At 41.5% G+C, this 27,195-nt stretch overlaps 1 protein-coding gene and 1 pseudogene across 1 annotated transcript in view; one reads left to right on the top strand and one right to left on the bottom strand.

Annotated features, from left to right (window-relative positions):
• The window catches only part of Tmeff1 (transmembrane protein with EGF like and two follistatin like domains 1), a 79,951-nt gene that overhangs the window by 17,266 nt on the left and 35,490 nt on the right, over positions 1-27,195 (bottom strand). Inside the window, exons 6-7 of the mRNA XM_027403108.2 lie at positions 10,025-10,173; positions 8,245-8,310 (exon numbers count right to left, since the gene is read on the bottom strand). Coding sequence (XP_027258909.1) covers positions 8,245-8,310; positions 10,025-10,173 — 215 coding nt within the window. The remainder of the gene's footprint in view (positions 1-8,244; positions 8,311-10,024; positions 10,174-27,195) is intronic.
• LOC100758371 lies at positions 25,810-26,268 on the top strand (annotated as a pseudogene).

Here is a 27,195-nt window from a genome sequence, read left to right on the forward strand (position 1 = left end):
GCACCTGTGAGGTTAAGGCAGAGTGATGGAGCGTTCGCATTCGAGGCCAGCCAGGGTTACACAGCAAAACCCTGCAAGCTAAGTAGCTGCTCAGAGCACTTACTTGGCATATACAGGCCTTCGATTCAATCTCCAGCAAAACACACACACACACACACACACACACACACACACACACACACACAAAGCTAAAGCTAAGCCAGAGCTGTCCAGGAGGAATAAAGAGTAGGGCACACCCCATAAATATACAAATGCATACACAAGTTAAGCAAGTAAGTAGTAAGTACATCTATCTGGAAGGTGTCCAGACTGTATGAACTCAGACTCCCAGACCTGAAGAGTCCATAGAGGACATTTGGCCTGATGCAGCAATTCTTTAGTTTAACCCTGAGAGCCTGTTTCTAGAGGACACTTCCAGAGAAGCTCATCATAATGCAGTAAATTCTGAGAGTGTTGAGTATTTCTTTTCTTTTTTTTTTTCTAGTGCTAATCTTTTTTTTTTCATTTTTATAATTGTAATTAGACCAATTTCAAATTAGAAACCTGTTTTACATATCAATCCCAGTTTCCTCTCCTTCCCATCCTCTCTTGCCCCCCAACCCCCTATCCCAACCCCTTTCTGCTCCCCAGGGAGGGTGAGGTCCTCCATGGGGGATCTTCAAAGTCTGTCATATAATTTGGAGCAGGACCTAGTCCCTCCCCCGTGTGTCTAGGCTGAGAGAGTATCCCTCTATGTGGAGAGGGCTCCCAAAGCCCATTCATGTACTAGGGATAAACACTGATCCACTACCAGAGGCCCCATGGATTAACCAGACCTCCAAACTGACATCCTCATTCAGGGGGTCTGGAACGGTCCTATGTTGGTTTCCCAGCTGTCAGTGTGGGGTCCATGAGCTCCCTCTTGTTCAGGTCAGATGTTTCTGTGAGTTTCTCCAGCCTGGTTTTGACCGTATTTCTCATGCAATCTCTAGCTTTGTACACACTTCCTAGTGTCAGCTCACTCACTTCCTACTGCCTGCCAGTATTGTATTCTGAAGGTCAAATGTCCCATTCCTATTTGAACATGTTTATTTTACAACTATCTTTAAGAGTTGTTTGTATACAGGGGCTGGAGAGATGGCTCAGTGATTAAAAGCACTTGCTGCTCTTGCAGAGGACCCAGGTTCAATTCCCAACACTCATGGTGGCTCAGAACGGTCGGTAACTCCAATTCCAGGGGATTCAATGCCCTCGTCTGAACTCCACGGGTACTGTACCCGTGAGGTACACAACATATGTTCAGGCAAAACAGTCATACCATAAAATATGAATAAATATTTTTTTAAAAATGGTACCCAGTACAGAACAGAGCCATCCTCTTCACTAAATGTTCTTAATAGAGCATCATGTAAATATCTCTAAATCTGAACCTAATGATGGGAAACCCAACAGAGAGATTAGAAACTGAATTAAAACTGAGATCTAAGGTCATCCAAAAGGTGCTTCTTAGGGCTAAAGAGATGATGGCTCAGGGGTTAAGAGCACTGGCTGTTCTTCCAAAGGTTTTGAGTTCAATTCCCAGAAACCACATGGTGGCTCACAACCATCTATAATGAAATCTGATGCCCTCTTCTGTCTTGCAGGCATGCATGCAGACTGTACACTGCATACATAATGAATAAATCTTTTTTAAAAAGTACTTTTTAGTATGGATTTTGGTTTATTGATACAAATTTAAGATCAATTTGTTATATGTTTTGTTTTTTTTTTTTTTTTTTAAGTGCTTTTTAGAGAGTACCATGCTCTGAGGACTATAGCAGATTCCTGGAGTTTGAGACAATGCCAGAATAAACAGAAAATAAGGACAAAGTCTCACTAAGCAGCTAAGTGAAAAGCATGTTCAGGGAAAGGGCAGCTAGACAGCAAGTTTCCCTGGGATTCAACTGAGAGTAGGGAAGGGTTCTGAAGGGGACTCAGGAAAGAGCAGCTGGAGAGCACAGGATTCTTACAGCTGTAAGACAAGGACAAGAGCACCAGGGCTCGGGACGCCAGCTTCCTTCTGCCACTCTACACGAATGAAACACTTAGTTTCAACTTTACCAAATGCAAAACGAGGACAGCATGACTGTTGTGAGGACTCGAAGATAACTCAAAGGCACAGGAGCACACAGTAGGAGAACACTTGCTTAGAAACTGCTAAATGGCTACTGGTGCTACTCGAGAGTCACAACAGGAATCAGGAAGACAGGTGAGCTCACAGATGTTGGAAAATTAAGCCCAGTCAGCAACCAACAGTGAAACTGCAAACTGCAGTAATAACCATGGATTCTAAAAAAAAAAAAAAAAAAAAAAAGAAGAAGAAGATCCAGGAAGCCAGGGTTTGATTTTTCAAACTGATCCCAACTGTCTCCCAGATGTGATCACTGAGGCTCAGAAAAATCGGGTCTCACAGCCCTAAGTGATGCTCAACTGACTTCACAACACAAGCTCTTGGCTATTAAACTATGACTTCACACGTTCCCTGGAAGATGTGTGGGAGATGGACAAAAGCATGATGTTCAAGCCCTGCTCTCTAGACTAAATAAACGAGATTGTTCCAAAAGGGAAAGATAAAAAAGCTTTGAAGACACGATAAAGCATGACTTCAGAAACCAAAGCAGAGATGCAGCCTTGGCACAGAGAAGTGGGCACAGAAGGATCCTGTCTGAACAATGCCCTTAGGCAAGTGGTGACAGGCTCCAAAAAACAACACTGTCAACTGCTGGTGTCTGAACAATGCTTGAAGTGTGTGCAGTATCCACAGTACATCTGGCCGCCCAGTGATTCATTCCACAAAGAAGCTTCGAAAACAAATCTGCCATCAACAGCCATATTTTGACACACAAAGGACAGTGAATTCTAAGTCATGATGTCATAAGAAACAAGTGGCCTATCTGCAGAGGACTGTTCTACCAGTCATCCCACCTGAGCCACAGTGGGCAACCCAGATAAAGCATGAGGAACTGAGACATGTACCTCCAGGGTAAGCTGCTGTGGCCACACCTCCATCAGCACTTCACCCAGTAACTCCAGGGCTCCCTGTCTCTACAGAGTTTAAAACTTTAAATGCTGCGTGTTGTTTCCCAAACTGTGCCACTCTATACCTTAACCTTTACAACACTTACATTTCTCTCTGCGGACTTCCCCATCCCAGTCTCCTCAAATCCCAAACTGAGGAATATCTATCTAGTAAATACACTCCTACCTTCCCTCTAAGACCTCTCACACTGCTATAAATCCACTGCTCTCCATCCCAACCGTGACCCTCCCTTCCCCAGCCATTATATAAACTCACCTACCTCCTCAACTGTTCCCTTAGGAAAAAAATCCTTCCATTCTCCTCATGTACCATGCCCACTCTACTTCCTAGATCCTCTTCCTGCCACTTCCCACCCTCCACCTTCCCCTGACATGCTGGTGACAGTTGCCTCCAGGCAGGCCTTCCAATCTTTCCCCACAAGAAATCTCCTCTTCTTAGGAGCCCTTGAACAGCCCCTAACAAGACTCTCCACCTGCTTCACAATACACACTCGGGATCCTATCAGGGAATCTAGCGCCTGTATCACTGGCTTACTGTCTTTAAAAGGGCATATCAAAAGAAGCTGGATTGAGGGCTGGAGAGATGGCTCAGAGGTTAAGAGCACCCGCTGCTCTTCCAGAGGACCTGAGTTTGATTCCCAGCAACCACATGGTGGCTCACAACCATCTGTAATGAGATCTCGTGTCCTCTTCTGACCTGCAGGAATATATGCAGGCAGAACACTGTATACAGAATAAATAAATAAATAAATAAATAAATAAATAAATAAATCTTTAAAAAAAAAGTTGGAGGCTAGCCTGGTCTCAAAAAAAAAAAAAAAAGTGTACTTCTAGCTTGGCGCATGCCTGTAATCCCAGCCCTCGGGAGGCAGAGGCAAGTGGATTGCTGTGAGTTCAAGGCTAGCCTGGTCTCCAGAGCGAGTGCCAGGATAGGCTCCGAAGCTACACAGAGAAACCCTGTCTTGAAAAACCAAAAACCAAAAAAGAACCACAACAACAAAAAAGACTAATGAGTCTCAAGAACAAGTTCAAAGATAAGGTGAAGGCTGGAATGAGAAGTGTGAGTGTCTTTCTAATTAAAGTGCCACAGTTCAATATCGGCTGTATGAAGGTCTCTTTGGGTTACAATGTCTGTATCATAAAGGAAATTCCTGGGTAACTGAAAATACTGTCAACCACAGTAGGGTCTGAATATACTGAGTATATTCATTTCAGGTTTGAAACTATCTCAAAAACTGTAAAATTAGAATCATGCTGATACTGTGTACTGAAGGTAAATAGAATAAAAATGGCAATGAAAACCAAAAGTGGGGCTGGGTGATGGCTCAGTGGTTAAGAACAAGTACTTCCCTTTGTAGAGGACCTGAATTTGGTTGCCAGCATCCACATTGGGGAGCTCACAACTTGAATTCCCGTGGGCATCTATACTCAAGTACACATATTCACACAGAGACACACGTAAAGGAAAAAACCCGCAAGGTTGGTATTGGGTACATATGGTTTGTTACATTACTTTCTTGACATTATCTATGAAAGTTTCTATAATAAAGTTTGCATTTATCCCCATATTCCTCATAATCATCACACCTGTATGATTTCAAGATCTTCTAATGCTTCTGTAAGCAACCCAATTAAACTCACTGAGTTGCCCCTCTCCAAAAGAAAAGAAAAAAAGATTTTTCCAATGGGCATTCCCCTCTAAGTTCATCATTCCTGTTGGTGCAGTGTTACTGCTTTCTTTAGCAGGCCCTGTAAAAGTACCTCCTACCTACTTGGTCTGGGCTGTGGAGTGCAGACACAAACATTCACTACAGGCTCCTATCAGTGCTTCGAGAACAGAAAACAAAAACAACCTTTTAAAATGTCTCCTTACTAAACACTCACAGCCTGCCATCCATCTTAACTATAGAAACTGTGGTCAAATCACCTGACTGTCTTCAGTTCAAGGTGATTGACGCCTCATCTTGGAATGCCTTCCTGTAGCATGTTAAACTTCTGGCCATCCTGTCCAGTTATCTACTCTTAACCAGAGGTTTGTCTCTAGATTTATGCTGAACAGTCTCCTGGACGAATTCCACATCACATCAAATTCCAAAATGCAACTGATCACCTTCACCAACGACTCCTTCACCTTACTTCAAATACCTCTCCCCTTTCCTACCCAGCATATCATTTCTATAAAAGGAACGAATCGTCTACGTCTTTATACTTAAGTCTCAATATTTTTAACTCTCTCAGTCCCACATCTAAGCAGATGCCTGTCCACTTTAAGTCTGCCAAATTCACCTCTCTGCCTTTGCCCGTGTACACAATAAGCATGGTGTTCCCTCAGGTATCACTCATTCAAGTGGTTAATGTTGGAGCCTTGTCTTTTACATTTATATTATACTAATGGTCTTTGTCTTAGATTTTGTTCTATTGCTGTGAAGAGACAACGTAACCACAGCACTCCTATAAAAGCAAGCATTTAATTGGGGCTGGCTTATAGTTTCAGTTTTAGACCATTTTCATCATGGCAGAGAACATGGAGGCTTGCAGGCAGACATGATGCTGAGAAATAGATGAGAGTTTTACATCTAGATCCACAAGCAGCAGAAAGGAGGAGCCACTGGGCCTGGCTTGGGAATTTGAAACCTCAAGGCCCACTCCCAGTGACACACTTCTTGCAACAAGGCCACACCCCCAAATCCTTCTCAAGTTGTGCCATCTAAATATATGTGCCTCTGAAAGCCATTCTTATTCAAACTACCACATCCCTATATTTCAAAATAAAGTCTCAGTTCTCCAACAGAACAAATCTGGCCAAGCTACTTTTCCCATCTACCTCCCCCTCCTTCCTCTACCTCCCTCAGCACTCTCCAATACATCCTGCCATAACATTTGAGTATCTCTTCTGATGTTCTTTTAGCCTCCTTAAACACCCTAGGAGTCCTGTTTAAGATCTAACTGTAGGTCAAAGTTTTGTTTAAATTCTATCTTCCCCATGGATTTTCTCACATCTTCATGGTCCCCCATCAAAGAGCATTCTGTCTTTTCTAAAGACCATTAACACTTTCCAACTCTAATACAATCATGACAGCATTTGATTTCTACATTGTCAGACACTGGTTAAGCACATGTCATACTATAGTGCACATCCTAAAAATTCATGCCCTATACTAAATTATCTTTCCTTCCACAAGTAATGTTGACAAAAGGACTGACATAAAATAAATCTATAATAAATAAATATCCTCTAATTTCATTTAAAGTTATATGGCATTTTTTATTTGCACAGAATTTTTAGTACCTCAAAAGTGGCACAGACAAGATTATTAATACGTAGTCATATTATTGTATGACTTTATGAATATTACACAGGTGTTTGGAATACACAAAATTTCCCAAATTGCCTTAAAAATGAGTTACTAACTACTGAAAAATGGTCTTCCTAGGGTATATATCAGTAGAGAGAATAAAACTAGAGCTGGTCTGCTATGGCTCTGGTGGGAACACAGCTGATTTCCTATTTTAAATACAGCACTTTGTATCAGCAGAGAAAACTGTTTTTCAGGCCCTCATGGGTTATAAGAAATTCAGCAATTCAAGTAAAGGAAGTAACATATTATTCAATTACATTAGTTACTATTTACTGAGCACTTACAACCATGTTAGATTCTATTCTAAGCATTGATGAATAATCTTATTTAACTTTGATAAATTCTATGCAACAGGGACACTTAAAAAATTAGACATATGGGCTGGAGAGATGGCTCAGCCGTTAAGAGAACTCACTGGCTGCTCTTCCAGAGGTCCTGAGTTCAATTCCCAGCAACCATATGGTGGCTCAGAACCATCTATAATGAGATCTGGTGCCCTCTTCTGGTATGCAGGCATACATGCAGGAATGTATACATAATAAATAAATCTCTTTTAAAAAATTAGACATATAACGAAGATCACATTATTTTTTTTCCTTATTGTGGTCTGTGGATCCAGCGAGGGTTCAAGGCTGCCAAGGTTGCTGCTGAGCCCTTGGTGTGTTGAGACAGGGTCTCTCTACATAGCTCAGGCTAGCCTTGATCTTGCTACACAGTCTCATGATTCCCCTTCCTCAGTCTCCCAAATGTCTTCCATATCACACACTTTTACATTCATTTTGTTAACATGTTTTAGAATTTCATACATGAGTGTTGTACTTACAACATCTCCACCCCTCTTGTCTCCTACAACTCTTCCATGCTCCCCATTCCCTCTCAAATTCATGACCTTTCCTTCTTTAATTACAAAGGAGTGGAAGGTGTGCTTGTGAGGGGGCAGTTATACACAAATGGTGATCTAGGAGTCCAGTGATGTAACTCCTCTTCCATTAACCAGATTAACATCACTGAGTCTCACACTTGTCATTGATTGAGTGCTCTTCATACTACTACTTGTAACAAACTATAAAAATGATCCCTGAAAGCACAGTCTTTGTACTACTACTTGTAAGAGTCAAATACACTAATGCATGTGGCCATAAGACAGGAAAGAGCAATGGAGCTTGAGCTCAAGGACCCTGGATTCTAGTCTCTGCTTTGATCTTTACTCATCATGAGACTTTGTCAAATAAATCATATGGCTTCTTTGAGTCACTCTGAGTTGCTACTGATTGCCAGACATTCTACTAGGGTTAGCAGCAGAAAGCAAAGATGGTTTCTGTACAATCCACACACAACACAGGATCTGAGCTATAGATGGAAAGGGGGGAAACTATAGTGGAGTAGGGTAAGTGCTCAGATGTGGGGGAGGGGTATGTAAAGGCATCTAATCCAGATGTAGGGGTCAAGGAGTGACTCTCAAAGGAAATGATTCCTACACTGAGACTAAAGAAGTTGAGCAGGGGTTAGTCAGACAAGGAAGTGGAGACTTCCAGATAGAAGGAATGAGGTTCAAAAATGTGGGCATGGAGGGGAAATGTCAACAGTAGATTCTAGAAAACTTCACATTGGAAGGAATAATTAACATCAATAAGAAGCATACATGGGAGTACTTCCTAAATGGAGAGGAACCTTAGCTGTTTCAATAAACACTAACAATCAATTGTGTCAAGTGTGTCACCACAGCAAGCTACGTTAAGGGGCTGCCACATGGAAACAGAACCACTAGGGACAGAGAATGGTCATATTTCAAAATTTGATTTGAACCTAAAAAATCATAACTCAGTACCTTTCACATCCGGTCGATATTGCAGCCCATCATCTTTCTTTCCCAATAAACTTGTATCATCTGTGTCTGCAAGAAAAAGCAGTTGTCACGTTAATAAATACATGATGCTGAAGTCACACCAAAGGACTCACAATTACCCCAGCTGCTCTGCCTCCTTTTTAACTGTACACCTACCTTGCTCCTGCATTTTTTTTAACATTTTACTCTTCTAACTGGCAGAAATACATTTATCATATACAAAACAGTATTTTACATCTATAACACTGTGGGAAAGTTTCCACCATTCTCATCATCAGTGGTCCCTTTTCTGTCTCAGATCTCAAATAAGCCCAGGTAGATCTCTGCATGATGAATGGATTTCATTTGGACTTCAGCTCAAATGACACCTACTTTAAAAATCATTGCTGTGTAAACTAAAATAACATACACCCCTTGGAGAACCTCTCTCCAGGGAACCACTGAGCTCAAGATTTATCTTTTCCTACCGTGTTTTTCTGGAAACATGAGATTACAATCGATATGGGATCTCTGCTATATTGTCAAACAACATTAAGACCCTTTTCATGTGAACTGGATTGGACTGTAAAGACTATAGGGAACCATAATAAACACCTGCTGAGAGACACAGGCTTCCACCTCCAACACCCGGTGAGAGAGGCAATGGGAGGTAGTAGTTAGGTATGGATAGAAATTATTGAGAGGAATAAAATAAACTTAAGGCTCCGCCACTCCAAAGCTGTATAAATTTCAATTAAAACCCTCTGGCTTGCCCATTGCTCTGAACTGAATGTTCCAGGAAGGAATTCAAGCATTCAAGCATCCCACCTAAGGTCCAAATGTACTGCATGAAATAAACTAAACTGTACCCCAAGACACAAGCCAAGAGGAATGTCTACCTATGGGATCTCTCTGCTAGGAAATGGCTTCCTCCATTATGCCCACGCCTACCCTACCTGGAAAGCCTCTGAGGACCTTCTTGGATCTGGAAACTGCTCAAAACAGATATGGGAAGTGTGTCACAATTCATTACTAAGACAAAGTAACAAACTCACTTTTACAACCTTGTTGCACTGGCTCAAATAAAAGCACATGAGTTTAGTAAGCCCCCCACCCCTGCCACCACCATCACCAAGAACAAGGGTAAAAGAAATTGAACAGAGCGAAGCAGGACAGTTTAGAACTGATCCAGTACCCCATCCCACAGGGTATGGGGACAGAAGCCTAAGCCACTGCTTCAAAGACTGTTAACATTCATAGTAGGAGAAGAAAACCCATTCTTAGTTCATGTTTGCTAAATCATAATAAAAAGGAAGAAGGGCAAATGGAATTTTTCCTTTACATTCTGTAACTTTACACTAAAAACTATAATTGTATATAATGTGTGAGGGGCGGGGAAAACAAAGGCAACTATGTGAACACAAAGGTAACTACTATGCTATGAGGGAAAGTGAGAATATATACAGCAAATGTATAGTTTTACTATAATTGAAATAATCTAACTTCTAGCTCTAACTGAATTTGAGATCACCTTAGAACTATAAATACATCTCACACTGATTCAAATACGCTCACATCAGGCAAGGATAAGTTTAGTAACCAACAAAGGCACATGGTTGATGTCTGGAGGGTGTGAAAACAAAATGTCTACACTATATCAGTTGAAGCTTTAAAATATATAGTAATAAGACCAAGCCTGAAGACTTACTCCTTTCAGGGTTAAGGTTAGAGTACCAATATGTGATATGCAAGACATGTTCCTGGTGGACAGAAGGGCTTTTACCTGTGCAGTGGCCAAGATGTCTTATGTCAATCTGTTCTTGCTTTATACAAGATGCTTCCCGAACAAAACAGGGATTGTTGTAGGAACTCCCGTCAGAAGCACACACTGGGTTAAAACTGTACCCACTGCAGTCTATATTACATACACACCTGTTGAGAAAGACAACAAAAGACACCTGTTGAGAAAGACAATAATGTCTGCATTGGTCAAAGAAAGGATTCACAGTACAGCAAGAGCAAATAGTGACTCCTGTCTTTCTCACTGCCTTCTGTAACACAGTAGGAATGATACTATGTCATTAACCAATCTTCAGTGACTTGGATGCCCAACTAAAAATGTGTCTCAGGTATGTATTGAGAGTATGTTAACCCAGTCAGGAGTCCTTAGAATTTTCATTTTTAGATCAACTGTCAACATTAGTAATAATAATAATAAAAGACAGCACCATGGAAAGAGCACAGAAGAGTGGGTCACAGTTTGAATCAGCATTTTCCTCAAAGTCTTATTTTACCCACCTATGTAATAGATGATAATATACCTACACCAAACAGTTGAGACAATTAAAAAGATAAGTATGAAGTATGCAGAAAGTGCTTTCCAGCAATACATCAAGGGTTCACAGAATCCAGATCCCACAGCACAGAAGCTAGGCACACCAGGCCATGGAACTCCTCCCACCAAGTACAATGAAGCCTACCAGTGGGGATGATACACAGTCTCTAAGCAACAATTCACTGCCCTTCTACAGAAAACAAATGCTGGATAAAGCACTTTAAAACTTCCTCTTGGGCCAGTTACAGAAGCAAATAGATCTCCTCTAGAGAAGCCCAACTTCATCCTAGGTCTTTGTGATTCTCCACAACACAAAAATAAGAAAAATAAGCACCCTTCCAAACATTCATGCACCTGTAGGTGTGCCTGTGTGCCTGTGTGTGTGTGCACACTCACACAACACTTCAAAAGAACTAAACACAACTTCTATGAATAAACTAGTACTAGTAAAAACAAAGATTTCAATAGCCAGAGTTAACACATCACAAACTAAAGGAGAACTGGAGAAACACAAGGCAGAGAATCGCTGAGACCACAACAGAGGCACATATGAAAAACAGATTAAAAAACATAGACAAGAGTCAAAAGAGGTGGAATTAGGGCATGGCAATATACCTAGTAATTTAGCTTTAAGCTTTCTAAAAATAAAAACCGAAATTTATCTACATACCTAAAAATCCCAAGCAGAATCTTAAAGTGGACAATCTATGCCCTCTTCTGGACTCCACAGGCACCTGCACTCACACATGCACACACCCACACAGACACCATATACAATGAAAGACAGATATGTTAAGACCTAATGATATAAAAATTGAGAAAAGAAAATGAACAGCGAAAGAGATGCACTTGGTGTGGGTAGAGTTAACATCACATACAAAAGACTTCAGGACAAAAGGGATCATAATACAGAAGTTAGGAGGTTCCTTTGTAATACCAAATCATTTTATTAACAGGAAGATTGTCTAATGTTTCAGGATAGTCTCAAAATCTACAAAGCAAATATTGACAAGACTACTGAGAAGAATACATAGCTCAGTAACTCAAAATGCCAGTGAAAATGAAATCACTGTCTGTCACAGAGTGAGAGAGAGAGAGAGAGAGAGAGAGAGAGAGAGAGAGAGAGAGAGAGAGACTCAATACTGATATTTGCTTAAAATACTTCCCCAAAAAAAGTTAAGACGAGAAGAAAAGATGAAACAAACTTAGCCTTTTGAAGATGAATGATGGTATATGGGGAAGGGTCCTCTTTAATATTTTTTCCTTTTCTGTGTGTTTGAAGATTCCTTTAATTCCTGATACTCTACAAGCCAGATGTGAAAAGTAAAACTAAAGACTAAAGGATTTGGAACATTAAAGAAAAAAAAAAAAAAACACTGGCAAATCTGACTTTGAAATAAAAAATTGATAACTATATCTCATATAACCAACAAAAAATAAGTATCCAGAACACATAAATATAAACCAGCTTCTTAAAGGATATATAGTTGATGGGAAGGAGGGAAGAGAAAACAAAAACACAAGATTATAAAGATGTGTAACCTAACAGGGTTTATTATTAATAACCATGAAGTTGGGAAGTAAGGCCACAATCACAATATCAAAGTCACGAGTTGATAAAAATGAAAACTGTATCAAGCATAGTAGAGGATGAGGAACAGGTGCTGGTGTGAGAGCCTATTGGAATAACCACCTTGGGAACTACTCATTCCCATGAATAGCTAGACTTGTATTTGTTCAACAATGTCACAATTCAGTGGATTTCAAAGTCTCTTACAGGTGTGCACCAGGAGACATTAAATACACAGCGGTTTTTCATGAGAAGACTGTAAGTGACCCAAATGACAACCTGAGATAAAATAGGGCCATAAAAAGATGTGGTACCATCAATCAAATTCGACACAATGAAAATGAATGGACTCCAGCTATGCAGAGTGCCCTAAATGAATCTCAAAAGCACTACTATTACATACAAAAGGTCAAGAATACATGTGTTATTTTGTCAACTTGATACAAGTCTCTGGGTCATCTGGACCCAGACAGGCCCATAGACAAGTCTGTGGAGCATTTTGTTGGTTAGAAATTGATGTGGGAGGACTCAAGGAAAGCCCAGCCAGCTATAGGCAGTACCACCCATGAGCAGGTCTTGGGTATATAAAAAAAGCAAGCTAAGCAAACCATGGGGAGTAAGCTGAGGCAGGAGCAGCACTCCTCTGTGGTCTCTGCTTCAGCTCCTGCCTCAGCTTCCTTCGATGATGGGCTGTGATAAAGACATGTAAAAGCTAAATAAATTAAACCCTTTCTTCCCCAAGGTACTTTTGGTCGTGGTGTTTATCACATCAATGGAAAGCAAGCTAGGACAATGCACATAGCATAAAAATGCACACAGTTTAAAAAAAATAATAACTGGAAACGGTGGGAGAGATGGCTCAATGGCTAAGAACACTGTCTGACCTTCCAGAGAACCTGGGTTCTACTCCTAGCACATACATGGTGGCTCACAGCCACCTATAACTCCAGTACCAGGGGATCTGATGCCCTCTTCTGCCTTCTGTAGGCACTGCACGTATGTGGTACACAGACATACATGTAGGCAAAAACACCAATACACACAAAAATAAAAATTTAAAGAGGAAAACAGTAAATAAATAAACAGCAAAGTAATATATATTTTAAGAGATATACCACATAGACTAAAATTATAAAGAAATCAAGGGAACATTTTACACATAAAGCAGGCTTTCAAGTAAATGGAAGAGTCAAAGGGAAGCTTGCAGTACTAGTAAATGTTACAGCTTGAATAGAAGGGATCTTCAAAACACTGTGTGTGAAGCCTTGGTTCCTAGTACAGTGGAATTCAGATTCATAATTTGACAGCACTACTGGGTTTCAGTGGGAGTTAGGAAGTAGGGACCATGTGGACCTTGTCCCTATCCCTTCCTGTCTCTCTGCTTCTCATCTACTGTAAGGTGAACTGCTCAGCTTCATTATGCCCTATCTGCCTGCTACTCACGTTCCCATAGCAACAGGGCCAAGTGACCATGAACTTCAACCTCTGAAGTAGTGAGCAAACAAAGCTTTCTAAGGTTTCTTTTCTCTGGTATTTTATCAGCCATGAGAGCAACACTGTAAATCTCTATTCCTTGGTTGGGAGGGAAAAGTCACAAAAGCTTGTTTTATTTTTGTGCTACTCCAAGTATATAAGCCTTCTTGAGAGAAAAAGGAAAAAATAAACTTATAAGAACAACATTGATGGCTGGACGTTGGTGGTTTATGCCTTTAATCCCAGCACTCTGGAGGCAGAGGCAGGCGGAACTGGCCAGCCTGGTGTACAGACTGAGTTCCAGGACAAGCTCCAAAGCTACACAGAGAAACCCTGTCTTGAAAAGCCAAAAAATAAAAGAAAAAGAAAAAAAGAAAATCACTAACAAGTAAAACAATAAATCTTGTTATTATTTAATTAAATTGAAATTAGTAATTATTCAATTTCTAGAATACAGAAGTTGGGAGAAGAACCAAAGACTGTGCCTAGAAGGTTAGCTAGCTAATCAGCAAAGGTTGAGTTGAGATGAGAAGAGGTACAGAAAAATCCAGAGAACTACTACCAACTTTCAAGAGTGAAAACATTTGCACAATCATTTAGCTCTCTATTTCTCCTCCCTCTCTCTCTTCTTTTCCTTCCCATCTCACTCTCCCTCCCTCACTGCCCCACCACCCACCCACCCACCCCACCCACCACCCCTGCCTCTATGGGCACTCTAGAAAGCAAAGGGCTTTAGGAAGCCATCTCCTCCCAATCTTGCATCCAATGCAGGGTCCCCCAGATCAAGATCTAATATGCTGTTCACACAGCCTACCAGTGCACTTGTAGTGATGGACAGCTTCATATCTCACCAGGCATACATTTCATGGTTGACTAGTTTCTCCCCCAGAATGGGCCCAAAAACTGCATGCCAATTTCTTCCCCCTATTGATATGGTTTGATTATGAAGTGACCTCCTGTGTTAAATGCTTGATCCCCAGATAATGGCACTATTTTAGATTTGAGGAATTGGTATTAACTTTGGGTTTGTGTGACCTTGCTGGAGGAAGTGGGATACTGGAGGCATGCATGTGATGACTTTAGCTCCTTCTCTCTGCCACTGTCTCTCCCTCTGTCTCTCACCCCTTCCTGGATGTCATGAAGGGAACATGCTCCTCCTCCACACGATCCTGCCACCATGATTTTCTACCTCAGAACAAGAGGCTAGGCAACTGTGGGCTAAAATCTCTGGCACTGTTAAGCTATGCAAGCCTTTCCTTCTCTAAACTGCTCTCTGGAGTTTACATCACAACTACAGAAAAGCAATGGATATGATTGAGGCTACATGTAATAATCTCAAAATATCTTCCAAGAACACCCTGTACATATTCATAAATAATCATAGTACATATAAGTTCTCATTTCTGTAAACTGGATCTCAAGATTATTCATCACACACCAATGTGATGGTTTCTAATTTGTAACATTTTTGTAATAAAGTTTAAAACTTTTAAAAGATTATTCAAAGATCACTCATTACTGTAGTATCCAACATCCCATCCCCCCACCCAGATTCAGTATCTTATGAGGCCACAAACAAAGCATGCATACAACATAGAAATGATTACCTTAATTATTCTAGCTACTGTAAGTAAACACAGGGAAGACAGCATCAATATTTCTTACGATTACATCTAACCTTGATCCGTATCAAGGTTCTTAAACATATTCACTTCTGCATGTAACTGTTATATTATGGAACCCAGGACTCCAAGGATCTCTATCAAATTTTAGGTTATCTCAGAATGTTAACATAGTTTGGGCTCTAATTCTATCATTTAATCTCTCCTTGACTGACGTCCATAAATTAGACAAGTATATTACACATTTTTTACTAAGTCATCAATAAAACACCGATGAAGATAGAATCACATATCCTACCATTAGAAAACTACCTTCAGAACTTCCAGAAAATTCAATCCACCACTGAATACCTATGGGGAAAAAAAACTGTGGGCTATGGATGTGGATCAGTTACTAGAGTGCTTGCCTGGCATCTACAAAGCCCTTGGTTTGAGTCCTAGTATGGCATCAATTAGAGTGATGGCACACGCCTGTAATGCCAGCACTGGGAGGAAGAAGCAGAAGGACCGAAAGCTCAATAGCATCCTCAGCTACAGCATCCTCAGGAACACGAAACCCTGTCTCAGAAAGAAGAGGAGTGGAGAGCTAGGACTACACCTACCATCTGCCTGCCTTTCTGACTCATGGGTACCTCAGGCTGGCAAACATCTCTTTCTAAGATTTTTAGATACTGCAATTAAGTCTCTGCTCAGTCCTGATACGGGAAATCTTATTGTACTACCACCACCACCATGCCCAAAAAAAGAAAGAAAATGAGGTTAGCTTGACTTGTTCCTGGTAAGCCCGTGCTGTTCCTAGAAATCTCAAAGTGTGCTGGGAAACAAAGTTAATGAAACAGAGGACTTAAAAGAAATCCAATGCTAAAAGTCACTGGGGCTCAAAGATCATGCCTCGACCAGAACCAAGCTTTTCCATTAAACAAATACCCAATGGCTTCTCCCACTACTCAGACAAAACCTGGTGTATTAAATTAATTTCGAAGCTATTTATCATGAAAAGGGTCCCATCCCCTGACCTCCTTTGTTCTTGTTTTCCTTTTCTTCTCCAGGAGGAGGATGCTGGGGAACATGGCATAAGAAAGATGCCTCACTGTTAGCACGAATGCAGAGCCTGATCTAACATCACTTTCTACCACAGCCCATGCTCCCTGCCATAGAAAGCACGTATTGGTCTATATGAAAATAAGACAAGCTTTTAAAATACTCTCCAAATTAAAAAACTCTTGTACATGTGTTTATCCCTCAAGGCAAAGTAACATTTGAGAGTGACTATTATGGGACCAAGGACAGTTGCTGCACACTGGGATGTAAAGAAGAGACAGTGAAAGACAAGAGGTCAAGCCACCAAGAGAACAGATGAAACCAATTTCAAAAAGCAATCTGGCAAAGTTAACAGACTTTCTGATAAATTCCTATTAGAAAAGGAAACAGAGTTAAAAGTAATAAAAGGACTGATCAAAAAAAAAAAAGGCGCACTCTCCCTTTTTTGCCACCCATCCCTACAGGAATGAGGGAGATTTATGGTAGAAATGAAGCATTTGAGAGAGGGGATGAAGCAAAACAACCAAGGGAAGGGATGAAGCAAACAGCTCCACTACAAACAGTCTTTCTACCTTAGGACAGATCAATGGAGAATATTGACAGAGGACAAGAAGGTGAAGAGAAAGGAGAAATAGTAAAAACTACATACATAGTTGTATGTTGGGGGCATACAACTAAAGCAGAAACCAAGACACTACTCACGATCACCTTCATCACGCATTAAGAATAGTCTTACAGTGCTAGAAGTATAACTCATTAGGCAGAGTGCTTGCCTAGCATGCACAAGGTTCTGAGTTCAATATCCAATGTCACATAAAATGTGTATGCCTGTAATCCCAGCACTTGGGAGGTAGTTTTAAAAATCAGAACTTCAAGGTCATTCTCAGCTACATAGGGAGTTCACGGCCAGCTTAGATTTTATGAGAGTCTGTCCTAAAATGGATGGATGATAGATAGATAGATAGATAGATAGATAGATAGATAGACAGACAGACAGACACAGACAGACAGACAGACAGACAGACAGACAGACAGACAAAAAACAAAGGTTGCCAAACTACAGCAGTGGGCCAATGAAGACTGAAGCCTGTGTCTGTATATATATAAGCTAAATAAAATTTTTCTGTTTATGTGTGTGTGCTTTTTATGTGGATGCTTACAGGGGCCAGAATTGGGTCTCCCCTGAAGCTGGATTTACAGGCAGTTGTGAGCCACCAGACATGGAACTAAACTCTGATACTCAGGAAGAGCAGCAATCGCTCCTAGCCACTGAGCCATCTCTCCAGCCCCTAAGAAGGGCTTTTATATTTTTATTTGTAAAGGGGGAACCATACAGACCACATGTAGCCTGCAAAGCCTGGAGGACTTACCATCTAGCTCTTTGCAGAAAAGGGAGCCCACCACTGGTTTACAAGATAAAAATGAGGCAAACTGAAGTAGCAATAAAATAGAAATGGCAGCAAGTAGAGAGAGCTGAAGACCTGCTCAGAACCATGAAAAGGGTTGGCAAAAAAATGTCAAGATACTGCGCTAACCTTGTAAGAAACAAGTGACACTGTTTATGGTGAGCATGGGGATCAACCAGGAACTGCCTTGAACTAATGTCTGGCAGAGACAAGTGCTCCTCGGTGGGATGGAACGACCGCATCTACTTCCAAGAACCATGAGCAAACCACTGCTTTCTAAGCCATCTAAGAAATGAAATTAACATCTAAGCAAAGGCCATCTCAGTGAGGCAATGAGCAGGAGAGGAACATATTAAATAGCAAAGGCTACAGACACAACCGTTTACAACTACAGATGTTCCAAGGCTGCCAACAGCTGTGGAGGGGCATGATGCCCACAGAGCAGAAGGTAGAGGCATGAGAAGTCACTGTGAGTGAGAACCCCACAGCATTTGTCAGCCACTCACTCCACTTACACCTTGGTACATCACAGTCACATCATTTCACCCTGACAAATACAAATGCCAAAACAAAAATACAACATTTTAAAGCCCAAGAAGAGTGTGTGAGACGACATTTTCTCTGTTCATTTGTCACATGAAGTGAATTGCAGAGCATGGACCCTGTCACATGGTCACATTAGGAAGTCTTCCCACCAAACTGCTCCCTTTTCTCTCTGACACACCAGGGGCTTTCTCTCCTCCCCAACACTTTTCTCGAGAAATCTTCCTGCTCAGTCCCTAACTTCTATGTCTTTCCTTAAGTGTTAAAATAATGGATGAATAGGAAATTATTCTTATAAAAAAATAAGTCGGGACTGGGGAGATGGCCCCTGAGAAGTGAGGTCATTTCACGGGATCATCCTGCACTGTAATCTCCTCTTGATAGATTTTGTAGAGTATTAAACCTCCCTTTAAAATGGAGAATATATATATGAGAAATAAAAGGCAAAGTTATAACAAAGTAAGATCAATAAAGTCAAAAGTCAGTTGTTTGAAAAGATTCAAGTCAGGAAAACAGGCTGAATGGAGAATGACAAAGGAAAATGAAAAACAAAGAAGAAAGAAAACAGTTGGGGGCTGGAGAAAAGGACCAGGGTTTGGTTCCCAGCACCTACATCGGGCAGCTCACAACCACTGGTAACCCCAGCTCTAGGAATCCAACACCCTTCTTGTGCCCTCTGCAGGCATGCACACAGACACACATAAATCAATAAAACACCCTTTTCAATCAATCAAAGAGAGTCTGGAGGAGGGTTGGGGAGACTGTTCACTGCTTAAGAGCACTTGCTGCTCTCTCAGAGAACCCAGGTTTGGTTCTTATCACCTACAATGGGGCTCACAACTGTCTCTAACTACAGTTCCATGGGATCCAACACCCTCTTCTGGCCTTTACAGCACATGATGCACAGACATACATGTAGGCAAAACACCAATGCACATACAGAAAATAAAAATAATAATTTTTAAAGGGGTCTAGAGAGATGGCACAGTGGTTAAGAACATTTGCTGCCGATAACAGAGTTGGTACCCAGCACCTACACAATGGCTCACAACCACCTGAAACTCCAACTCCAGGGGGTCCAAAGCACCTGCACATACAGACACATAAATGCATATTCCTAAATAAAAAAAATCTTAAAAAGTAATCAAAAGAAACTATGGTGGGGCCAAAAAAATGACTAAATAGGTAAAAGTACATGATGACAAGCCTGAGGACCCGAGTCCAATCCCCGGAACTCACTTAGTGAAAAGAACCAACTCCTGTAAGTTGTCCTCTGACCTCCACATATGCACAATGGTGTGTGTGTGTGTGTGTGTGTGTGTGTGTGTGTGTGTGTGTGTGTGTAGGAAGGTGCACTCAAAATAAAATCAATAAAAATATTGTTAAAAGCCCAAAAGATTCGTCACTAATAAAGAAAATATTAATCTAAGAATTCAGTGAGGACTATACTTAAACTATAAAGGTTTTAGAAACTTTATGGTTGTAAATTTGAAAAACAAGGTGTAATTAGTAATATTTTAAAGAAAATATCAGCTATCAAGTTTGATTCCCCACACCCAAAATACTATAATCATAAAAAAACTTAATTAGTTGTTTACCCAGAAAAAGTCTTTTACATACATACACACATGCATATGGCTACCATCATACAGCCAGGTGTGGTGGCACACACCTAAAGTTCCAGTACTCAAGAGGCTGAGGTAGGATTGTAACTTTGAAAACAGCTTGGGTTGTGCACTAAGATTATTTCAAAATAAGCAAGCTCTCTCTCCACTCTCTCCTCCACCCCCAACTCTCCCTATCCCCCACCCCCCCTCTCCCCCACCCCACCCCCACACACGCACACATATGACAAAAAGTAACTGTTGCATTATAGTCGGAGAATGTATTTTGTGGCTTGGAGAGATGGCTCAGCAGTTAAGTAGAGGGATGGCTCAGCAGTTCTTAACTTGGCTGCTCTTCCAGAGGTCCCGAGTTCAATTCCCAGCAACCACATGGTGGCTCACAACCGTCTGTAATGAGATCTTGTGCCCTCTTCTGGCGTGCGGGCACACATGCAGACAGAACACTGTATGCATAATAAATAAAGCTTTAAAAAAATATGTGTTTTTGAGGCCCTCCCAGGTGTAGCAGATAGGAGTGAGCTTACCTCAGCTGTCTTTATTCATGTGCCTCTGTGGAAAAAAATATTTTTGCCACGTGCAACTTGTCTCTGTGATTATATACAGCTTGAACTCATGAGAACTTTACTTAGGTTACCATTCTCAGCCCCCAGGGTATAAACAGTCTGATGTTCTGATTAAAGTTGGCTATTGCATGAAACTTTAGTCAGCCTCACTTTTAAGCCCTACTCTCCCAGGTTCACACCACCAACTAGAGCAGTAAATAAGGAACAAATTATAACACTCAACAACAAAAAGCCAGTAAAGGAAGAATCCATGATTCCCTGTAAAGACAGAAAAATATTTCCCTTTATATAAAATACTCCCTACTATGCACAGGTGTGGAAGATGGCAATCATAAACAAAAACATGACGCTAGAAAACCAGTGAGCCCTGGATGCCAGGCATCTACTCGGGAGGGAAAGGCTGGAGGAGCAGGAGCTTGAAGCTCTATTGGGCCGCTGTGTGGTGAGATTCTGCTTCATAATGAGAGAGAGAGAGAGAGAGAGAGAGAGAGAGAGAGAGAGAGAGAGAGAGAGAGAGAGAGAGAGAGAGAGAGAATATGTTATACATCCACACATCAGAATCCTGTCAGAGGATCCAGGTTTGGTTCCCATCACCTGGTGGCTCACAACTGTCTATAACTCTAGTTCCAGGGAATCTGACACTCTTTTCTGTCCCCCACTGACACTAGGCACACACATGGTACACATACATATATTCGGGCAAACACATACATATAAAGTTTGATAAATCTTTTCACATTTTTTTTAAAAAAAATGCATCCTGCCAGATATCTCAGCTGAAGGGGGGGTTCAACAACAACTCCAACTTCCTTAATGTCATGAGAAGCAATGTCGTAAACTCACAAAGCCAAAAGCCAGGCTCTGATTCAGAGGCTCTTGCTGGTTCTTGTTTTGCAAGCTTTACAGGTAACTACCCATTTATTCCCTGGTGATTGACACTACAACGCTGACTGTTTTAGTTTATACCCAGGTACACAGGCGTTCCCTAAATGAATGTGATGTAGATATTACAATAAAAATTTTAACTGAGGTGCAGAATGTGCTGTAGTGTGCTGCAATGACTTTATAAAAGAAAATGAACAAGGACATGGGCCTGCTTACACATGCATAAAGCACCCCTGGAAGATTAAACAAAAACCAATCACAATGATTGAAGACAACTGAGGGACTGGGAACAAGGAAGGGAAGAGATCTTATCCTGTACAGCCCTTCAAAGCTTTTCAATTTTTAACACTGTGAATTTCGAAGGCATAAATGCATGCATACATACGTAAATAAATGACTAAATAAAATGACTTCTATGATTTAAGGATAATATTCTGGTAAACTGCAGCTTCCATTCTTTAAAATTGGAACAATACCTCCTAACACTGCTGACAGAATCAAATAAGATTTGAAGGGGGACCCTTTGAAATATTTCAAATGGTATGCATACTTGCAAGGCGTCATTGTTACTATCACTCAAACACATCTAACCCTTTTCATTCTTCCTTCCAACTCTGCACAGAAAGTACTATTTCATCTCAATATAGTTTAGTTAGCAGTTAGGAAAACACTGACTTAAAGGAATTCAGGTGGGCTGATTTAGATTTAACAAAACACTTAATCAAGCCTGCCACATTAAATCCTCACACGCAACTCTAAGTGAATAACAGATCCAAACCACTGAGTGCTATCAACTTAACAAACCTAAGGACCACCCTAAGCTCCCAACCTGTGGTGGTTTGAATGAGAATAGCCCCCATGTTTGAATGCTTGGTGCCCAGTTGGTTGAACTGTTTGGGAAGAAGGTGCATCACTGGGGGGTGGGCTTTGAGGTTTCAAATGCCCATACCATCCCCAGTGAGTTCTCTCTCCTCCTTCCCTCTCTTTCTCCTCTCTCTCCCCGTCTCTCTCCTCTTTCTCCCTCTCTCCCTTTTCCTCCTTCTCCTGTCTCTCCCCATCTCTCTCTGCCCTGTGGTTAGATCTCAAGAGCTCTCAGCAACTGCTCCAGTGTCATGCCTGCCTGCTACCATGCTACCAGCCATGATGGTCATTTATAAGTTGCCTTGGGCGTGATCTCTTATCTTAGCAATAACCTTAAAGCAAAGGGCCAGGTCCCAGGGACTTCACAACCTGCCAGTGACCCCACAATATAAACATAGTGTCACAAAGATGTTGTTCAAGACCAAGGAAAAACTCATGGAGACCATGGAAAATGCTTCCAAAAAGAGGTGGTAACATTGTACCTAATCTGCACCACATCTCAATCTAGAAGGAATATGACTTAAAATAGAAAAACAGTCATGGGACTCCAGACAGAGTACTCAAAGTGAGGCAAGAAAAGTGTCCAGGGACACTATAAAAGAACATTCAGGTGACAAGAGGCTGTGGAGATAGGAAACTCTGTGCCTTAAGGACAAAACTATCAAGAGATTTCACGTCCCATAAAATACCACTGAGTAGTATTTATTTTCTATTGCCAGCAGAGAAAGAAGTTAAAATTATTTTTCTATTATAATCTAAGGGACAACAGTAGAAATTCATTAAGCTAACTGACTTTTATTAACTGACCACTTCATACATGTTTACCATGCATTTTGATCATGTTTACCCCCCCTTGGTTTCTCTTACACTCCCTCTCATTCCCTCTGGAGCCCTTCTTTCCAGGAAGGCTCCATCCCACTTTTCTGTCTTTTTCTTAATGACACATTGAGTGTAATTAGGGCTGCTTGCATGAGCATGGTTATTACTGGATCACAGGCAACTTACCAAATGCTACACCCCTGAAGAAAATTCACCACTTCTCCCTCTCCCACAGCAGTCATTAACTGCCAATAGCTCCTCAGCTAGATTGGGGGAGGAGGGGAAGTGTGAGCCCCTTATTTTTAAGTCTATTATTCTGTATGTCCAGAATCAGGCAATGCTAAATGACAGTACTCACTGTCCTTTCTGTGTGGAAACAGAGCAGAAAAGAAGAAAATTATGAAAAATACATAAAGCTTTTTAGAAAGGAAGGAAATGCATAGTATTGCTCTCTTTTAGCTAAGGGAAAGATGTCATTGCACCTAAAAGGGAGAGTATTCACGCTGTAATGTAGCCCCGAAACCTGCCAGAACAGAAATTGGCAACATGCAGACAAAGATGTCCAGCAGGTGGATTAGGCTGCTATCGATGCTGTCTGCACACCACACACCTGCACAATTCTCTAAGCAGCTCTCAGATATTTATATCATGCAGGGGTAAAAAGGAAACCGCAACCCCAGAGAGCAGATTGCATCAAACAGGCAGAAGAGCAGAGACCATTTCCACAAAGCACAGCACACAAAACTCAAAGAGAACTATTTGGGTATTTTTACAGCTCTCCTGTATTAGCTTCATGTATGGGGAAGTCTACAAATGTCTCACACCATTCCTGGGCAGGGATTTGGGTCAGGTACATAAAGGCACTAAAGGCAAAAAGGATCCTATCATTAGTAACCACACCGTTCAGAGAAATGGTTGGTAGCTGTCTTGCAGCAATAACGAAAGCCTTGGACAGATTAGAAATGCCATTGAGAAAAGGGAGATGGGCAGGGGAATAATACTAAGAACACATGGTTTAGAAATATAATGCTATAAAGGCCATGCTGATTGCAAGCTTTAAGACTGAGGTGGCCATCTAAGAGGTCCCTACACTTCACAGCTGTCGCAATGGAGTAATAAAACCTCGCCTACCAGGGAGTTGTGTTTTCGGAACCTTACCGATATACCTCCAGATACAAATTGAAAAGGTAAGTAATGATGAATGCAGTCACTAAAACCCATGCAAAGCTCACAGCATCCCAGGGGAAAAAAGTCTGCCTCGGGAAGAAGGGAAAGTACCTCAGAAGTCACTTAATCTGGACAATTTTTATTTTTAAATTACGTGTACTTGTGTATGTGGGTACCTGCATATGAGTGTAGATGCCTATAGATGCCAGAAGAGGGAGCTGGATTTCCCTAGAGCTAGAATTACAGGTGGTTGTGAACTAACCAACATGGGTGCTGGGAAGTGAACATGGGTCCAGTGCAAGATCAGAGTGTTCTTAATTGCTGAGGCTGAGCCATCCCTTGCCCCAGTAATCTAAATTACAAATGGCCTAAAATAGCCAGCAAGTGAGCAAGCATGAAGGGACACGCAATAGCGATCACAAGTGTTGCTAAGAAGAAACAGAATGAGCTCATTTGACATTTAAGTTATTCCTACACTAGATACTGTTCACACGGGTGCATCATTTCCTGTTTGAGGAGGCAGGGAAGCAAACGTCAGCTGAGTTCACTGACAAGACACACTGGTGATGCCCATCCATAAGCAGCACCTAGCAACCTGACAAAAGAGAAGAAAGCTTCCTGTTTTGCATTTTGGGTTGTTTTTAAGACAGTCTCATGCTATTGCTGTCCTCAACTTCACTGTGTAACTGAGGATGACCCTGAACTTCAGATCCTCATGACTATTTGAGTGCTGGGATTGCAGGCACAATTCTCCTAACTCTGTTTATGAAGTGCAGGGGATTGAACCTGGGCTTAGTCAAGAACTCTACCAACTGAGCTATCCCAAGACCCAGAAGAGAGAGTGTGTGTGTGTGTGTGTGTGTGTGTGTGTGTGTGTGTGTGTGTGTGTGTGTGAGCGCGCATGCGGTGCATCGGTTTACAGGTGCATATACACATGTATGCTTGTGCATGTGGAGGTCAAAGGTCAACTTCCGGTGTTGTTCCTCAGGTGCCATCACCCTGTTTGTTGAGACAGTCTCTTCCAGGGAACTGGAGCTCACAGATTAGAATGTCTGACCAGGGAGGCCTGGGATCTGCATGTCTACACCTCTTCAGGGAAGGAGTGTAAGTATGCACCACCACACCCAGACTGTAGGTGTTGAGATCAATTGTCCTGTAGGTGTTGAGATCACACTCAGGTCCGCACACTAATGCATCAGGTACTTTACCAACTAAGCTATCTGACCACCCCCCTCCAAAATATTACTTTAAAAACAAATATAAGAACATAGAACATAGAATGGCAGAATGGCACTTCAAGTATAACAGTGAAAATGCCAACCAGACCCCTCTAAAAACAGCTTGGAGCTACACACAGCACACAGGGCAAATTCTTTGTCATGGGCCTGTGCTCTGCTTCTGCTGCTTCTGGGCTTATCAGGACACTACTTCTCTGACTTCCTACCAACTGCCAGAAAAACTAGTAGGAAAACTGGGTAAGAACTTCAAGAACATGCTAAAATGTATATACTCTGCTAGAGAAAACAAGGAGAGTCAGACATGGCGGCCCATACCTGTAATCCTAGCTCATGGGAGGTTGAAGCAGAATGACTGGGAAGTTCCAGGCTAGGCTGGACTACCTTGTCTTAAAAAGGAAGGAAGAAACTTTTTTCGCCAAGATGGCGCCAAAAGCTTAGAAGGAAGCTCCTGCCCCTCCCAAAGCCAAAGCCAAAGCCTTGAAAGCCAAGAAGGCAGTGCTGAAAGGCGTCCACAGCCACAAAAAGAAGATCCGAACGTCACCCACCTTCTGGCAGCCCAAGACCCTGCGGCTCCGGAGGCAGCTCAAATACCCACAAAAGAGCAAGCCCAAGAAACAAGCTTGACCACTATGCCATCATCAAATTCCCCTGACCAGTGAGCCAGCCATGAAGAAGATAGAAGACAACAACACCCTTGTGTTCATTGTGGACGTCAAGGCCAACAAGCACTAGATCAAACAGGCTGTGAAGAAGCTCTATGACATTGATGTGGCCAAAGTCAACACCCTCATAAGGCCTGATGGAGAGAAGGCGGCAAACGTTCGGTTGGCTCCTGATTATGATGCTCTGGATGTTGCCAACAAAATTAGGATCATCTAAACTGAGTCCAGCTGGCTAATTCCAAATATACACTTTTTCACCACAAAAAAAAAAAAAAAGGAAGGAGGTTGGGGACATAGCTTAGTGGGTAAATCGCTTGCCAAGCAAGTGTGAGAACCTGAGTTCTAATCCCCAGAACCCCCAGAAAGCCAAGCATAGTAGCCCCAGTCTGTAATCCCAGTGTTACTGGAGATGAGGGGGAACAGGGGAATTCTAGAAGCTCAAAGGTCAAGTAGGACACATGCAGTAGCAGAAAAAAATGCACAGGAACCCCCCCCAAAAAAAAGATGGAGGTGAGAGCTAACATCCAAACAGTCCTCTCCCTGGCCTCCTCATGGGTCATGCCTTGCAAACATCCAAACACATATCTCACACACAAACACAGACTTTAATGGGGTGGGATGTGGCTGAAAAAATGACTCTGTGGTTAAGAGTGTTTGTTGTTCTGTCAAGGGACCAGAGGACCAGACCACCCACCCACATTAGGCAAGATCCAGTATCCTCCTGGGTCCTCAGAAGGCATCCATACATACATGCACAGACACACACACATACATAAATAAAAATAAAATACAACTTTCTCTTAATAACAGAAAATTAATTTCCATGATACCACTATTCCTTCTTCCAAAGTCTTGGTTTCTTTGTGTGTGTGTATCGATTAACAACAGAAAGAACATTAAGTGTAAGAAACCAGATAGATCATGCTGCATTTCTTCTGACAGGAACGATATTAAGTGAGAAAAGATAAAACATTTTAATGGAGAACCATATCTAAAACTATGCAAGATATATAACTATGATAGTTATGTTTGAGAACATTATCTTTCAAACCACATGTCACAGAAGCAGTGGATTATAAAGTCAATTTGTGAACCACTATAGTATCAGTTACTTTGCTCACTGCTATGGAAAATGCCTGACAAA

This window comes from Cricetulus griseus, chromosome 2, assembly GCF_003668045.3.
Source record: "Cricetulus griseus strain 17A/GY chromosome 2, alternate assembly CriGri-PICRH-1.0, whole genome shotgun sequence".
NCBI lineage: Eukaryota > Metazoa > Chordata > Mammalia > Rodentia > Cricetidae > Cricetulus > Cricetulus griseus.